The following is an 18,377-nucleotide window of genomic DNA, read 5'->3' on the forward strand; positions in this document are numbered from 1 at the left end:
TTAAGAATGCCTGATAGAGATCCTGTAGTTGTTTGTCTCTGTGGGAATGGAACAAATCCAGTTGTATCTTAGGGCCTGGCTGTAAACAATGGATTGTGTGATGTGTCCTGGGTGGAAGTTAGAGGAATGTAGATAAGAATAATGGTTAGTAGGTTTCTGGTATAAGATGTGGTGATGTGGCCATCATTTAATTGTACTGCAGTGTCAGAAAGTGGACTGGTCCAGGGTAAGGTTGGTGGTGGAGTGCAAGTTGTTGAAATCCCTATGTAATTCTTCAAGGGTCTCCTTTACGTGGGTCTATATGATGAAGATATAATCAGTGCAGAATAAGGGTGCTATGGGACGAGAGTTGAGGAAATGCTGTTCAAAGTCAGTCATAAAGATGTTGGCATATTGTGGGGCCATCTGGGTACCAGCAGCTGTGCCGCTGACTTGAAGGTATAAATGTCCTCAAACTGGAAATAGTTGTGGGTGAGGACAAATAGTTGTGGGTGCGGCAGCATGGGGGATTGTGTTCTTGACAGATACTGCCCCTCGCCCCTTCTTTTTCTGTTATAAATTGTGAGGGCCCCCCATTTTTTCTTCATTCTGCTCATTTGAGGAGGAGGATTTGCCCACGAAAGCTCATGATACAGGCTGGAGCTCCGTGGTCCGGCACCGTCAGGATCTAATTAGTCCCGGATGAGGGATTTTTATGGACCAGGGGAGATCATTTCGGGCCCTCTGCCTGCCAGCCCCCCACTGTCGGCCTCCCTCCCCAGTCCAGCCGAGCTGTGTGCCAGCTCCTGGCACCGCCCACCCCCACAGCTAGCTGAGCCGCACTAGCTCCCACAGCCCACCTGAGCTGGCTGCCGCCCCCCTGCAGCATGCTGGGACTGATCCTACAACATACATGGTCATGCCGGACCAGAGAATCCCAGATTTTAGAGGTGCAACTTGTACTATGTATTTATTTGTGTTAGTCTCTAAGGTGCTACAGGACTACTTGTTATTTTTTAAAGTTACAGACAAACACAGCTACCCCTCTGAGACATTAGTACTTCTGTTTAAATAAAATTTTAACCCAAGTAAGAGGCAACAGCACAGTACTTAACACATTTTTAATAAAACTATTTGCTGGAAATATTTATACTTTGCTTCTGAAAAACAGAGCAGTTCCTACTTATCAATCTCTTTTTCCACACAGTGACTTCAATCCCATAGCTGCATTTTCACAGTACTTGAGCATTTAGAATTTATTCTTTATTATGAAGCCCAGTTTAATACTGTACTATTCTTAGAAGATGAAATTCACCCCAGAGGCAGGGGCTCATGCATAAACTGCTTCAAATGTTTAAACATGGAGCTGAAGTAGTGCTGAATTTCACCCAATAGAAACATACGAAGCTGAATACACAGTCAATGCATGTACTTTAGCACAGAATCTCAAGAATAATTCTGCAGCAACTTATTAAGATTTCTCTATCTACTAAATTCTGATTTAAACATTACAACTACTCTTCATGTCCCCTTTTAAAAAAATAACAACTTTAAACGGTTCATAAGGACTTTGTATTAGAAGTTGAGAAAATTTCATTTCATGTAAATTTTGTGTTTGGGCAAAGTGAGAGTGGACACAGTAATACGTACCTTTCTTGCATTTCTTCTATTAATCAGCTGAACACGCTCTTCACCAGTGAGACTATTAACATCCAGTTTATTAGGGTTTCGACAACGGTGCCTCTTTTGTTTGGGCCTCCCATCATGAAGTTGCATTCTCTGTTTTGGAGATTTTAAAAATAAATTATTAATGTTAGTTTTCTTTAAAACTTCTTACAAAAGTGCTGGGAAGGTGGACTTGTTTATTCTTATAAGACACTCTCCCCTTTTAAGGTAAATCCTTTCATATTTCCAACATCACAGGCATACTTCTCTTGTACAGTTGTTTCCCGATTTTAAAAACTGAGACAGTCTCAAAGCAGTACATAGTCAAACCTCCTGCACTACTCAGTCTGAATGTCCAGAATTTTATACTATGTTATTTTAAAATATATCAATACACTTAGTTATTTTTTTCCAGTTATACATTTATATATCAACTTGTCAACATGCAGTAGAGTAATGCCATTCATTGGGATGTAATGAGTATGAAACACTAAATTGTTACTCCCATTTACTATTTTGCTAGAGAAGAGTAGTGATGGAAAGGACAACAGAAAATTTAGTTGGTGTTACTTAGGTTACTTAACTGAAAGTGGAGTGTGATACAACTCTTAAAGATGTGTGATCTCTATCTGTATTCCACATATGGATATGCATGTACACTACATACCTGAGCCCAGAATTTTTTGCAAGCAGCTTCTTTTATCCCACACATCTGCTGAGGGCATAAAGGGTGACCGGACTGATACCTCTGCAGTTCCTACTCTTACATCACATCCAAATAATCCATGACAGAGGATGGGGGAGCAGAATACACAGCGGGACCATGCATCTCAAAGAACCAGAAAAGTAATCTCCATTTCTGCTTCAATAAATGATACCTATGTGTATTCCACACGTAGGAGATTAACAAGCAGTACTCAAACAGGTGGTGGGTACGAGGACGAAGTAGTGACAGACAACTTTAATATTGCTGTCACTTCTTCATCTTCTGGACAAGATGAACCAAAGCAAAATGTTTTGTTAAGATATGCAACCAGCTCCAGGTAGCTACCCTCCATATCTCTAATAGAAGGCAGCCTCTTGGTAGGGTAGAGACACTTTCAGATATGCAGCAGAAGTTCCTTATGCTCTGGTGGAATGAACCTTCAACCTTCTCTGGGCAGAGGGGAATGTGAGCTAGTTGATAACGCAAATGTTAACACAACCAGACATCTATTTTGAAAATCTTTAGTCACAGATAGAGTCCACGATCTCTTTGCTATGCAAATAAATAGATTAGGTGTCTTTCTATTGTCTTTTTGTTCTTTGTAGATAAAAAGTCAAAGACCGTCATACATTCAGAGAATGCAGCTTCCTCTCTTCATCTGAAGCAACTGGGGGAAAAACTACTTGTAAGTGGATGGTATAACTCATATGAAACTCACAAACTTTTTTAGGAATGAATTTGGGGTGGGGATCAGTAGATGGTGGGTCTGCAATAAATTTCCCCAGCTTGCTGAAGCTTCAGGATGATGTTATAGTGATTAGAAAGGTCAACTTCATAGACAGATGGACCATAGATCATGTGGCCAGAAGTTTGAGGGGAAGCTAATAGTGAGAAATAAAAAACCAAAACTGTGGTCCCACTGAGGAGTGAACTTCATCAATAGCAGAAAAAGATCTAAGAAAACAAACAAAAATGATCGCTGCTTAATGCACCTAAAAGGAACTGAAAGTGAAACCTGGACACCTTAGGATAAGAAAATATTCCACAATAAGCAGGGATTCCAGCCAGTTCTGGTGTTACTGAGCCACATGGAGTAATACTTCCATTTGTCTGAGTAACATATTTTAATAGGGTCTTTTCTGCCATTGTGGAACATGAACACTCTACATCTGATGCCTATTCAAATACCAGGCTATAATCTGAAAATACCTGAAAATAACTTTGCATTGTTTTAGAAGGTCTAGAAATGGGCAGATGTTTATGGATGGCTGAGCTGAGAACTTCAGTAGATCTGTAAACTATAACAGTCTTGGCCAGTTATATATAGATTCACAGATTCCAAGGCCAGAAGGGACCACCTAAGTTGGGCATAAATAAGGATGACTTGAACTCTGCCTTGAGATGTTCTATAGAACCTGTTGTATTAATGAAATGGGAGGGAAGGCATGCTTCCATGATAGCCGAAGAGCATCCCCCATTGAGATCTTGCCTAAGGCCACTCTGGTGCAGGTTTTCGTAAGTTTGAGCAGCAAGAAGATTCAAGGATGTCATTTCCCATTGAAGTGAAGACTGTCAAGAACCAAACTGTGACTTTCCCATTCACAGCAGAAAAATGTTTATTGAGATGTCTGCTAGGGAATTCTGTACCCCTAGTAAGTATACTCTGAATTGATAATAGTCTTGACCAAAGAACCACCTTAGGAACTTTCTGTGGGGTGGATGAACATCGATGTGAATGTATTCATCTTCCAGGATGAGAACTGTAAACCATGAGCTATGCTTTAGGGTTGGAAATATCACTGACAAGTCAATCATGCAGAATTTTAAATTTGCATAGATACATTCAATCATTATGGCTTGAAAATGGACCTCTATCCCCTCATTCTTTCTAGGCATCAAAAAGTAAGGGGAGTAGTTCACAATAAAAAAAAAGTGAACACATAAAAGAACAGGCACTAACCTTCTCCCCTCACCGCTCCTCTGGTCTTAAATCTGATTCGTCAATTTTATTTGTGTTCACTTTTTTTTTTTATTGTATCACTTTGGTATATATGGTCGTGCCAATTTTCTTCCACATATTGATCTGAGGAAGTGGGTCTGGCCCACGAAAGCTCATCACCTAATAAACCATCTTGTTAGTCTTTAAAGTGCTGCACAGTTTTGTCTTTTTTTTTCAGATATGTTGGTAGTTAGGGTCCTCCAGTTGCCAGCAAAACAGGATAGTGGCCTCCAAAAATCAGAGGAGGAGGATGCGGCAACCATAAAGGTATGCGGTCTAGTTGGATCAAAAGAAATTTTTGGACTAAGGGATATAGTAAGATAGCAGTGGATTTTGCCGAGACTGCATTCCTGAGCCTATGAATCTTCAGTCCATTAGTGGTGATTCCGAAAGATGATAAAAGGGTTGAATAGACATCTCACCTTATACCTAAGTCTGTGATGTTTTTTCTTCAGGCATGGGAACAGATGCCCAAAGAGTTGTCTGAGTTGTTGAGGGAACAGAGAGATTCATCTGTCTTCTCATGGAGCAGATTAATTGAACCAAAGGGCAGATCATGGATGGTAGTTTGCACCTCTCTAAGGTTGTGTCTAGACTACAGGGTTTTGTCGACAAAGCAGCTTTGTTGACAGAAGCTCTTTGTTGACAGAAGCTTTGTCGACAGTATCTGTCGACAAAACTTCTGTTGACAAAACCCTGTAGTCTAGACGTACCCTAGGTAACAAAGATTATTACCACAAGTCTCTCCTAATAATGGTTGCAGGGGTTCCTCACCAGGAGTATGTGTAAGAAAAAGACTGAAACCTGGATTACTGATGGTACTGATGGCTGTGCATCAAAGCTGGCAGATTGGGTTAAGAGAACTGCTCTACACAAGGAGAGCTACAGAGCATATGTGGGCAACAGTTAATGCTTCCAAAAAATGCATACCCATGTGTGGAAGAAATACATAAGACCATCACTTAGGGTGTGTCTAGACTACAGAGTTTTGTCGACAAAAGTGGACTTTTGTCAACAAAACTATACCTGCGTCTACACTACCGCTGAGTTCTGTCGACATAACGTTGACAGAACTCAGCAGTTTTGTCGACGCTGGTAAACCTCATTTTACGAGGCATAACGCCTTCTGTCGACAGAGTTTGTGTCGACAGAAGGTGTTATTGCATGTAAACTGTCCTTTGCGTCTACACTACCATGTCGACAAAGCAGCTTGCTTTGTCGACAGAACTGAATGTAGTGTAGACACTCTTTGTCGACAGAAGTTTTGTCGACAGTATCTGTCGACAAAAGCCTGTAGTCTAGATGTACCCTTAAAGACCAATGGTAAGTTCTGTACTCATGAGACTTCTCAAGATAGCTTATAGGCTGCACCACAACCCAGAATCTCTGCAGTGATTATCACCTACCTTTGTGATATGCCCCCTATAACTGGCAGTTGCTCAGGGGATCGCATAGTGACACACTGGGTGCTAGGGAAATTGATCCCCAATTCACACACTTAACTAGAGCCACATAAAAGGTCCAGAACAGGAGGAACACCTAACTTGTTAAAAAACTAGAAATAGCATTTGGCTGAAGTCAAATTTGGAGCCGATAGGTGGCTATGGCAATAACAACAGAAGCACATGTATTACATATTTATTGTGATACAGTAGGATAATTAACAATAGAAATACCAATGCCATAGTTAGTCAAGATCATAACTTAGTAAGAAAAAGTATTTGTTAGATATGATTTTCCCTGTTAGCAGGACAAGTCTGCACTTGAGAAGCAATCAAATGATCAAGGTGTATTTTTATTATTTATCAGCCAATCAGCATTGAGCATTCAGAAAAAACTTCACTATTAAGCTAGTTAATAAATACATTGTTTTATGCACACAGGAAAGACACAAATAAAAATGAAATATTTACAAACAGATTATATCCATGTACTTAGTCATTTTGAATAAAAGAAAAAACATGCTCAACCTCCCAATAAATACTCTGACAGGTTTACCAACTGTGCAAGTGCAGGAAAAGAATGGATAGACCAGACATGAGCTAGTCACGAAGAAGATAAGGAAATAAAAAATGGATACCAACGATGACTCCTTTTAGTTATTCATCTTATAACAGTTATTTGAAATTATTCTTAAACTGAATTATTATAAATTAATTAAACTTTAACCAAATTTATGTACTCCCAGAACAATATGAAACAAACACATTTCAGCCTCATTGTCCTCTGCTTCCTCTTCTGTACTGATGAAACGGCAATTTTCAGGAGTCGTCTGCTTCTGGGCATGCCAATTTACCCTATATTACTTCATATTAAAACAACTCTACGGAAGATTTTTGGTTCTAATCCCATAAAATGTGCTAGAGAGCTTCAGGGGGTAGCCGAGTTAAATCTGTTACAGAAAAAAACAACAAATGGTATGGTAGCACTTTATAGACTAGTGCTACCAGACCATTTGATGTTTTTTTATAAATGTGCTAGGATCTCTCTCATCATCATCTGTTTTGTCCAGATTTATGGGTCAGCAGATTGAAAGCTCAGAGATATTAAGGTGAGAAGAGCAAAACCATTTCACATTTGATACTACTAAGCATTTATAATATAATTCCCTATATTTATCCCACTATAACCAACTTACTCCTCTTACATAATTGTGAAAATGCATATATCTATTTTCAGTATCATCTATAACTAATAAAAATCACTTGAATACATATTTCCTAATTTTTATTGAAGAAATACTCAAAATTGATAAGTAGTCTCCATAAAAATGGCAATACATATTGCATCTTACTACTGATTATTTTTTCTTGCGATATTGGGCCTGGCTTTTGTGTACAAATTGCACGGATATGGGAAGAAGAAAGAGAGAAATGAAGAGACCATCCCATATACCTCCTCCTCAAATAAATAAAGGGAGGAAAAAAAAAAAAAGAGAATAAAAAATCCAATATGGCCTATACTACAAATTTAAATACAATATGCAGAGGCAGAATGCGACTCACTATTTAGGTAAAGCAGAGTTCAAGAGAATACTCACAGGAATAAAAGCTCCTAAATCTTCAACATAACCAGGATGCTCCTTAAGCCATTTTTCTAAATCCTTCCTTTTTGGTGCATCATCACCTGCAAGTCTTGTTCCATCTTTCAGGTTAATGACAGGAACCGGGCTTTCAGCATCAAGGAGACCTTGGGACTGAGCATAGGTAAGTGTTGGGTTTATTACTGGAGCAACTTGCAAGGATTTAATGCCTGGATTAACCTATAGAAAGACAAAATATTCTGAGAAATATGCAATACACAGGAAAACTGTGTCAAAGAATTTGTAGACAGTTTCCAATTAAGTTAAATTCACTGCCAATTACAGTTTGAAAAATATGTATATGGACTTTCCCTTAAGCAATAGTGTTTTTTAATTTGTTTTAATAAAAAACAACTTTCTAGTTCACATTTAACTGATTATAAGTAAGGGCATACTTGAACTGTGAGATGATTATTGAAAAATTGTGGACAAGGCAAATTATAGAAAATAATAATGGACCTTATTATTTCCAGTAATAAAGTCAATTATTTGTCTATTACATTCCACCATCACCCCAGCATGGCTGAGAACAGAGGCTTCTGCTTTTGGCCATCTGGGGCTGACAGAAGGATCCAGGACTTGCACTGCCAAAACTGCAGTGGAAGCCTAAAATTGCACAATTCACAATTTCCACAAAATATTACAAGTTATGTAGGTGCTTAATTGTAAGCTTATACTGAGTAATTCCAGATGAAATAATTTGAATTCTAAAGTTTAGCAATTATTTGATCACAGTAGAATATGCTCAATGAAGACATTCACAATACAATGGAACTTCTATTTGGATATATTTACGTGATTAGGTGGTTTATTTCTATTTGTAAAGAGGATGTCAACTCCTTCTACATTCTTTCTTCTTCCTCTCCTCTTTTTGACTACAGGCTGGCTGTCAATTATCACTCCATTAGCACTAGCTGTTAACTGATTGGAAGCACCTATCAAATTAATAATGCAATATAATTAATGAATCAAAGGTATGTTCAATCTATGATCAGGAACACATTCAATAAAACATTCCATATTATAGAACAGAACAGTTTATAGATACTTCCCACATACAAATAAAAATCATTTAACTGGTAGAGAACTTCTAACAAGAACAGAAAAATAAAAGGCATCAATACATCATAGTAGCAGCTGCTAGTACTATTAAAATTAAAACTCACTATCAACTATTTTTCCATGTCCATTGTATTAAGAAAAGATGTTTTAACTACAAATTATTTAATTTAATTTTCTAGTACAGAAGAAACTATTTGTGTTTACTACATTTTATTTGTTTGTGAATCAACATCATTCAGTGCTGTTAGAACGATCATGATTAGCTCAGAACACTTTTTAGCTGCTCCAAAGCCATCAGGAAAGACAACAGTTAGTGAGATATCACCCAAATTGGTGATCTTGAAAAAAGGAAAGTCAGTGTTGTTAAATCAGTATGCTAGATGTAAATATCATTCATCAACATTAAGAACCAATTTTAAGGTAACATGTTTTGAGCTTCAATTTCTAGAACATTGTACTGTTAAGAATGTATCAAGGGACCGACGGGCTCAACATTCGAAATATGGCAGACGACACCCTCTTCCAAAATATTAAGTCTTAAGATTGACTTAAAACATGGTGAGTTGGAATTGTTTGTTTGAAATCACCATTTTTCAACTTTTGTGTATGGATAGCTGCCACTTAATGTGTGTATGATCATGGTCAAAATGCAACCTAGTCCACTTCTTTCCCTGATAGTCCTTACAGTCCCATTTCTAACACCTCTATACTTGCCTGGCCCTCACAGAGGGTATGTCTACACTACCACCCTAGTTCGAACTACGGTGGTAATGTAGGCAACCGGAGTTGCAAATGAAGCCCAGGATTTGAATTTCCCGGGCTTCATTTGCATAAAGCCGGGCGCCGCCATTTTTAAATGTCCGCTAGTGCGGACTCTGTGCCGCGCGGCTACACGCGACACGGACTAGGTAGTTCGGACTAGGCTTCCTAGTCCGTGTCGCGTGTAGCCGCGCGGCACGGAGTCCGCACTAGCGGATATTTAAAAATGGCGGCGCCCGGCTTTATGCAAATGAAGCCCGGGAAATTCAAATCCTGGGCTTCATTTGCAACTCCGGTTGCCTACATTATCACCCTAGTTCTAACTAGGGTGGTAGTGTAGACATACCCAGAGTGACTAAGGGGATGCTATCTTCCTTGAGGGTGCCCTGGCTTCAGAGCCATAGGAAACCAATAGCATGACATCTATGTTTGTCGAGGGCAATGTCCCTTCTATCTGAAAATATCAAGTAGATATCTTGCTAAGGGAAGCTTGGGTCTTTAGATTAGATGGTAATGAGATTGGCAGCTATTTTAGATGATGGAAAACATTTTCAAGATTGAAAAAAAAAATTCGTAAGAACCTTTAAATATTGCAAAGTGACTACACTGTCATAATATTTAATAGGTGTAAGGATCTGAGATATATTATTCTGTTTTAAGTTGAATCTTGACATACCAAGTTCCTACTTTTGTATTTTTATGTAGCTTGTATTAAAAAAATGATTTCCGTAGCTTCTAGTCTATTATAAATGAAAAATGTATACTTTTTCAAAACTAAAGATATATTTTGGAATTTCTGTAACTTAGGTTTAGATTTTAAAAAACATTGTAAATAAATGGCCAATATTATAAACATCTTAAATATTTTTTCTACTTCATGTTTACAAACATTACTTTTCCTAAAAGTTACTCACTGTATATGTATACCTCAGGTATTTATGTAAGAGATCCTTATGTCTCCATAAGAGTATACTGGGTTACAATTACACACACAAACATTTTTCTTACAGAGCTATTGTAATATACAAGGTAAATAATATCCCAGTTAGACACTTTTGAATACATATTTCTGCAAAAAACCTATTGAAGATTACTAGGCTAAATATCTATACAAAAATCTAAGTATGTGTTTACTACTAAACCATAGTAGCACCAAAGAAATCATAACACCAACAAGAACAAAAGGCATCCAGTGAAATGGGGAGGCAACACATTTCAGAAGTATACAAGAAATTCCCCTTCCCACAATGTGTAAAAAAACCTCTGGAACTCAATGACTTCCACAGCTATAATGAGAAATGAACTGAAAATGAATACCTGAATCTAAACATTCTCAGTACGAAAAACTGTGGATCCAGACCTTAAAATCTGTATCAGAGACTACTTTCTAGCTATAATGCACATTTCTGATAGAATTAAAGAACAGTTTTGTTCAGATTATTAAGGATCACAGTAGTAAGACACAAAACTCTCTATATTACTATCCTGAGTATTTGCCTCAGATACAGGAAACTGTTATAATGAGTGCACAGAAAAACAGATAAAAAATTGCAGACAAAGTGTCTCTCTGTCTATTTGCCTACAATCTAACACCAAAGAGATTCTTGTGACTAAGGAGCATGAAGTAAATTGGCAGTATAGTAAGTCACAATAAAAACAACAAGGCACTTTAAAGATAAATAAATTTATCAGGATATTAGAGCATAAGCTTTCATGAGCTACAACTCAGTTTCTCAGATGCTGAAGAGAAAAAGAAAGACAGGAGAAAAAGCTTTAAAGGCCGAGTTAGTCTGTAACTGTAAAAAACAATTAATAGTCTAGCATCATCTTAAAGTCTAACAAAACATGTAGATGGTATCATGAGCTTTCGTGAGTACAACCCACTTCTTCAGATGACTGGAGTATTAGAAGTTCAGATCCAAGAATAAGAGCCTGTTGCCTCTTATAACTTGAACAATCCAATTCACTATTTTTTCTGCCCCTCCCCAACCTTCCCTTATTTATTCTTGGATCTAGACTTTTAATACTCCATTCATCTGAAGAAGTGGATTGTACCCACAAAAGCTCATGATACCATCTAAATGTTTTGTTAGTCTTTAAGGTGCATCGAGACTTCGCTGTTTAAGTTTTTCCAGGAAATAAAAAAGGATAGGATATAGAGGTGGGACCGTGACATCAGTGCTAATTAAATCAGGATGGATGTGGATTTGCAAACAGAATGGATCTCCAACAATGGTGAGAAGTTGAAAGTACCGGAATGGGAAATTACTTGTAGTAATACAAGCCAGTGGGGGAGCATTTTAACCTCCCTGGGCACACAGTTTCAGAGAAAGGAAATTGCTGAGCTGGAATTCATATGCAAATTTGAGATCCCGAACCAAGGTCTAAACAAATACATGGAATGGTACTCGCATTACCATACGTAATTTCCCATTCAGGTACTCTCAACTTCTCACCACTGTTGAAGACGAGACACATCCATTCTCAGGGTTCTGAATGGGTAAAAGGTTAATCAGTTCTCTGGGAGCACACCCCACCCACCCGCCATGGCTAGCAGTCTGTCTCATGCAGCTGGGAGCTGCTCCAGCCAGTCTAGAGCGGTCCACTGCCTGGGATCCCACTTATTCAGTTAACCGGTTAAATGTTAAGTCAATCAGTTAACCTGTTATACATTAGGTTAATTGGGATTTTACATCCCTAATCCATTCTGATTTAATTAGCGCTGATGTCACAGCCTCTGCTCCATATATCCTTTTTTCCCCCCTGTATTTTTCTCTTCAGCATCTGAAGTAGTGAGCTGTAGCTCACAAAAGCTTATATTCTAATACTCTAAAAAATATATTAGTCTTTAAAATGCCACTGGACTCCTTGTTATTTTTGCTGAAACTGACTAAAATGGCTACTCTCAGAAATAAATCATAATGTTTACCTGATTCTGGTAAGGATTTTGGAAAATTGACAAGGCTGGTCTCTGAACCATTCTGGAGCTCACGTAGCCGAGCCAGGTACTGTTGCTGTCCTAACATGCCTTCTTCACTTTCAAATAGCCTTTTCTGGGAAAACCCCTGCTTCTGAAAAGTCAATTTCAAACCACTTTCCTGTTAAAACAAATGCCAGGGTTAGAAGACTCTTTCCTGAAACAGAAATGACTACCCCAGAATTCAGGATTGTAGCATAAAACACAGTTATTGCAGGAGAATTGAGAGAAAATGAGATCATACAAGACTTTAGTGAAGCCTTGCTTTTCTTCCAAGCAATCATCTAACCAGAAATTTTACAGGACCACCTTCATGAATACAAATTGTGTATAAACTAATATCTTAAATGAAAAATTCAGACAGAAAAATTCAGACATTGAACATCCAACTACTTCATTAATCTCCTCTGATGCAAATCCAAAATCCAATTACTAGGACAGAGTTCTTATCCATTTGTACTTATTACCAACAAGTCTCAAATTGCAAATATAGGAAATGACACCTCTAAGTACATATGTGAAACTACAGAATTTAGTTGTAACCTTTTAAAAAGCACACAAAATAAAAAAGTGCTAATTTGAGTAGGGCATGCTAAAATGTTCAAAAGCCAACCACACTGGAAACACCTATCTTCTATGCAACTAGCCAGACCGTTAGAAACTGCATAAAACAGACCATCTGAGGAAGCGTCTTAGCAGGATTTCGGAAGTCTAAAGAGGGACAGTCAGTGATGATCCCTCTATAGGATATGCACATTTAAAATGCTGAATGCCCAAAAAAACCACATCCAAATACCCATAAACTAATGAGCAAAGGAAGTAAAAGTGAGAGCAGGCAGCCACTTGCAGGTAAAGCATGCCGCACACCGCAATCGCAATCAGGTCCTAGGGCAATAAAAATAAACATACGTCATTGATTTTCACTGTAAACTCCTTTTCTCGTACATGCTTCTTCACCTTTGGCATCTGTGGCGACTGATCATGTTCTTCCTTAACGCCTACACTTGGGGGTGTTGGTGCACTAGGTTCACTGTAGTCTGCAGCAGCACCCGGGCTGTCCAGTAGTTTGGTTGTGTAGAAAGATGCTACTGTATTGCTGTCATAACTTCTTCTTGCCGAAGGCCATTTACCTTTCAACACTGTTTGACAAATGCTGTCCAGTCTGTTAATCATAACTCGATCCTAGAAAAAAAAAAAAGAAAACTTTAAAAAAATGGTTACGGTAACAAAATCTATACAATTATGCCATTCAAAAATGTGAATCTTTCTCTTCTACAAAGAGAAAGTTAAGACACTGGACTTGTACTCAGGATTTGGATTCAGTTCCTGGCTGTGCAATGTGTTTTCCTGCATGACTTTGGATAAATCACCCAATATTGCTGTCTCTCACACAATCTCTTGCAAAATGTGGACAACAACTACTTCCTTTCTTCCAACCCTTGTGTATCTTGTCTATTTAGATGCGGCTACTACAAATCTTTAAGCATATGCTTCATTTTACTCACCTGAGTAGTCCCATTAATTTTAATGGGAGACTCTGGATAGTAAAATTAAACACTGCAGAAGTGTTTACAGATTCTGGCCATGACTATTTGGGGTACACCAACCACATTTGTGCAGTGACTAGTTTAATGGGTTTCTATGGTATGGGCATGTAGGTGCTACAATAATGTAACAAACAACCACAAATGTAAAAATAAATGTGCATGCTCTTATTCACAGTTCCCGTTGTCCTGTTTAATCTATTCAGTTCCAGATTCTAATACCTTAGAGGTTCCAAGCCAACAAAGCACTAAGCACATATTTAATTTTAAATACACAAATAGTCCAATCATGCATGTACTTAAAGACCTTAAGCAATACACACTGAATTCCCCAAATATAGCATAGGGAACCCTTTTAGAATCTGTAATATAAAAATAAAATCCATAAAGTTTGCTAATACCTTTAGTGCACACATATTTGTTCAAGGTATGTGAACACTCCAACTGCCCAAAATATAAAACACTCTTTACATTTCTCTTCTAAGCTTGATCATGTTCTACACCACTATATTCAGAACAAGGACTTATATTTTCAAAATGATTAGTTTTTTTTTGTTGTGCCTCTATTTGTGGATGTCCATTTTGACACATTCTAAATGGGCCTTCCACCTTCTCTATGAAAATTAGACCAAATATTTAAGAGCTCACGTCAAGCGCTTAAAAACCAAAAGTCATGAAAATTGAAACAAAAGGTTTTTTTAGAGAAAAATATTTATGCTGTTAATGTAGTGGAGATTAAAAGCTTCTGAATTTCAGGTACTAATACTATACTCTCTCTTCTGAGCTCCCCCACCCTTTTTGTCTCTTCCTTTGTCATGAAGCTCCCTTTCAGGCTCTCCTAAGCTGCTTGACTTCTGAAAGCTCTGCCTTCATAAGAAGCTTCCAATCTGGCTGCGTATTTTCAAGCCTCAGTCCAATCCATGCCTGCCTCCGGTGAATGAGATCTTTACCACTGTAAATTAAGAAACCAATAGCTATTTTTTGTAATATAGTACATGCCTTCAACAAATACAATGAAATTTTACTCTAAGAGTGTTATATGTTTCCATTTTAAACAGTTTTGGAGAAGGGAATACTTTGGAAAGTTGCAGACAGAATTACACCAGAGACCCGTACATTTTAGAAAATTATGTTAAAATAACTTTAGACTACTAAATAAAATACAAATTTGAGAAAATTAAAAAATGAAGTTGAATCTACAGGTTGGACCTCTCTTGTCCAGCACCCTCGGGTCCTGAGCGGTTCCAGATAAGGGAATTTGCTGGACAACAGGAGGTTAAAAGCTTCTGAATTTCAGGTACTAATACTGAATTAATACTGAACTAATACTAATACTTTCAGCCTGGCTAGGCGATCTGCAAGCCAGTCCCAGCCTGGGGTCCATTGCTGGATGGCCTGGCAGCTCCAGCCCCACTGTTGAATGGCACGTTGCCTGATCGGGCTGCTGCAGCCTAACCAGGCTGCTGGGCAGCACATGACCAAGCTGCACTGATCATGCTGGGCTGCAGTCTGTCATCCCCTCTCGGGCTGCTGCTGCCGCAGCCCCGTCCCCAATGCCAGGCAGTAGGCAGCCCCAAACACGCTGCTGCCAACACCACCGCTGCCTGGGCTGCTGCAGTCAGGCTTCCCCTCCTGGGCTGCTGTGGTCCCGGCCCTGCTGCTGGGCAGCAGACAGTCCTGATCGCACTCCACCCAGGCTGCTGCAGCCCTGCTGATAACAGACTCGCGGGACTGCACCAAGTTCCCAGCTCTTGGCTCTCGCCCCGGGACTGTCTCATCCAGGAACATCCATGGTCATGCTGGACCATGTATGTTGCTGGACGAGGGATTCCCAGATTTGGGAGGTGCAACCTGTACTTAAAATCCAACTCGTGACTCCAAGAAGGTGGTTTTATAAACCAGATGTACTGCAAACTGTAAGCAAATCAGAGGAATATGAAAACAAGATTGACTTTAGAAAGCCATGAAATATTCCTCTGGGGTCATCTGATTTTCACTTCAAGTGTCAAAAGTAATTTAATCTCTCGTATTTAAAATATCTATCCTTTTCCATTGTGAAGGCAATTGTCAAAAGTATACTAATAAGTATACTAATAAGTAGGATTAAAGTTTATATTTTAAATATACATTTTAACAAATTCTTCATAGTTTTCCACGAATGCAGACGAGAACAAGCAACTGATGCATGCAAAATGATAGGTTAACGTACCATGCAGTAAAAAAGGTACCCATCTCTTGTAACTGTTATACTCTGAGATGTGTTGCTCATGTCCAGTCCATTCTAGGTATGTGCATGCCCATGTGCACCATTGTCAGATTTTTTTTCCCTTAATGGTATGGATAGGGTCAGCTCTGATGCCCTGCAGTCCTGCTCTCATTCACAGGTACATGAGGTGCCACTGACCCTATACCCTTTAAGTTCCTTTTTGTTGGCAACTGGAATGGACACAAGGAACACATCTTAAAGAACAACAGTTCTGAGGGTTGGTAACTTTTTTTGTTCAAGTGCTTGCTCATGTCGAGTTCGTTCTATGTGATTCACAAACAGTATCCTTGGATGTGGGCTTAGAGTTCATGGTTGTATGGCTTGTAACATTGCTCCACTGAAGCTGGTGTTGCCCCAGGCTTGATGGCATAATGGATATGGAGGTATGAATGGATGACCAGGTAGCAGCCCTGCAGATATCTTGAACTGCAAGATTTGAATGCAGTAATCGGTCCAAGTGTAGTAAGTCCAGTCAGAGCAGTAGTTGTAATAGATCTGCTACTGAGAGCTCTAGTGGTATGCTAAATCAGTGTTAACAAGGTCATGCTGGAATTACCTTCACCTTATCCTGCTTGATCTTCATGAGGACCCTGTAGATCAGTGGCACTGGCAGGAAGGTGTACAGTAGCGCTCCTCACCATGGGAGCAAGAAGACATTGGACAAGAAGGCTCTGTCAATCCATGAATCGAGCAGAGCTTCCTCTTCTGCCTGGACCTGATCAGTTCCACTTAGGGAGTCACCTGCTTCGGGAAGCTTGAGGACTACCTCTGAATGGAGTGGCCATTTATGATGAGATAAGATGGTTCCACCAAGGCAATATGCTAGCATATCCTGGATTCTGGAAGGTGCACAGCCATGAGCTAAATGGCATGCCGAACATAATACCATAAAGAGAGCCTCTTGGGAAAGGGCTGATGAGTGGGATCCGCCTTGCTTGCTGATTTAGAATATCACAGCAGGTGGAGCAGGACTGCTTTGTAGACCAAGTGTATCACCTTGAGCTCTCCAATGTTTATGTGAAGAGAGATATTCCTGTGACCAGCAACCTTGTGTGCCAAGGCAGTCGAGGTGAGCTACTCAGCTCAGGTCCAAAGCATCAAAGACCAGAGTAATTGAAAGGGTTGGGGCCATGAAGAGAACTCCTTCCAACACTGAAGGGGTTCCAATCATCATTTCAGGGATAACCAGATGTGTTCTGGAACTATGACCACTCAGCCCAGATCGTGTCTGTTGGAAATGTAGACTGATACCAGTATTGCTCCTATGAAAGCTATATAATGAATGGGGGTTAAGAGTTTATTTCTTCTTGTTTATTAACAGGCTCAGACCTCAACAGGTTAAGTTTATCAGATCAAGACTTCTTTGCACCTGGACCTGAGAACTTCCCTTGACAATCAATCATCAAAATATGGACAAATCTGTATTCCTTGAGGATTCAGTTAAGCAGTCACTGGCACCATGCACTCTGTGAAAACTTTCAGGGCAAACAAGAAGTCGAAAGGGGTGTGAATTGGAAACTGCACTGGCCCAGCATAAAATGGAGAAACTGCCTGGGGCCACGGAAAATGGAAATACAAAAATGCATATCCTTCAGGTTGAAGGTGGTGTATTAGTCTTCTGGATTTAGGGAGGGGATGATGGAAGCTAGGGAGACCATGCAAAACCTGAACCTGAGATATCTAAGTCAATACAGGTTCAGAATGGGTTCAAAGCCACCTTTGGTATTAAGAAATATTGGGCACAGAATCCTTTTGCCCTCATATTTTGAGGGACCTCCTGTACTGCTCCCAGACATAGAAGGGTTCCTTCTTTCTGAAGGGTCCCTGAAAAGGGACAGGAAAGGGAGTATCAGGGAGGGGATGGAGAAGTAGACAAGAAAGGATGTAAATGATTAAAAACTAAATTAGGAGTGAAGCCTAATACTCAACTGCAGCACCGACTTCATGCGCGTCATCAAAATGCCTATGTAGTCCCCATAATGTCTTGCAAGATCAGACTGAGCAGGCGAGGGAGATGAAGCGAGATGATGACACTTAAACCCTTCATTCCTATCTTTTCTTTTACAGGAGGGTTATTGTGGTGGCTTCGAGGATTTGGGTAATGGAAGTGGCTTTCCTGAAGCTTGTGCCACATAAAGGCCCAGCAAACATTGCATAGAATAATCATAGAATAATCATAGAATAATAGGACTGGAAGGGACCCCAAGAGGTCATCGAGTCCAGCCCCCCGCCCTCAAGGCAGGACCAAGCTCCACCTACACCATCCCTGACAGATGTCTATCTAACCTGTTCTTAAATATCTCCAGAGAGGGAGATTCCACCACCTCCCTTGGCAATT

At 39.4% G+C, this 18,377-nt stretch overlaps 1 protein-coding gene across 12 annotated transcripts in view; it reads right to left on the minus strand.

The window, feature by feature from the left end:
- Positions 1 to 18,377, minus strand: part of CHD9 (chromodomain helicase DNA binding protein 9) — a 218,864-nt gene that overhangs the window by 16,509 nt on the left and 183,978 nt on the right. For 7 of the 12 annotated variants that reach the window (XM_075940269.2, XM_075940261.2, XM_075940258.2 and 4 more), the window contains 5 exons: positions 13,139 to 13,411; positions 12,182 to 12,350; positions 8,227 to 8,366; positions 7,390 to 7,611; positions 1,630 to 1,758 (listed from right to left, as the gene is read on the minus strand). In XM_075940269.2, the coding sequence (XP_075796384.2) occupies positions 1,630 to 1,758; positions 7,390 to 7,611; positions 8,227 to 8,366; positions 12,182 to 12,350; positions 13,139 to 13,411 (933 nt within the window). The remainder of the gene's footprint in view (positions 1 to 1,629; positions 1,759 to 7,389; positions 7,612 to 8,226; positions 8,367 to 12,181; positions 12,351 to 13,138; positions 13,412 to 18,377) is intronic. The other 5 variants (XM_075940264.2, XM_075940263.2, XM_075940267.2 and 2 more) reach the window with 3 other exon arrangements.

The sequence above is a fragment of the Pelodiscus sinensis genome, chromosome 12 (genome assembly GCF_052426305.1).
Source record: "Pelodiscus sinensis isolate ZL-2025 chromosome 12, ASM5242630v1, whole genome shotgun sequence".
Classification (NCBI taxonomy): Eukaryota; Metazoa; Chordata; order Testudines; family Trionychidae; genus Pelodiscus; species Pelodiscus sinensis.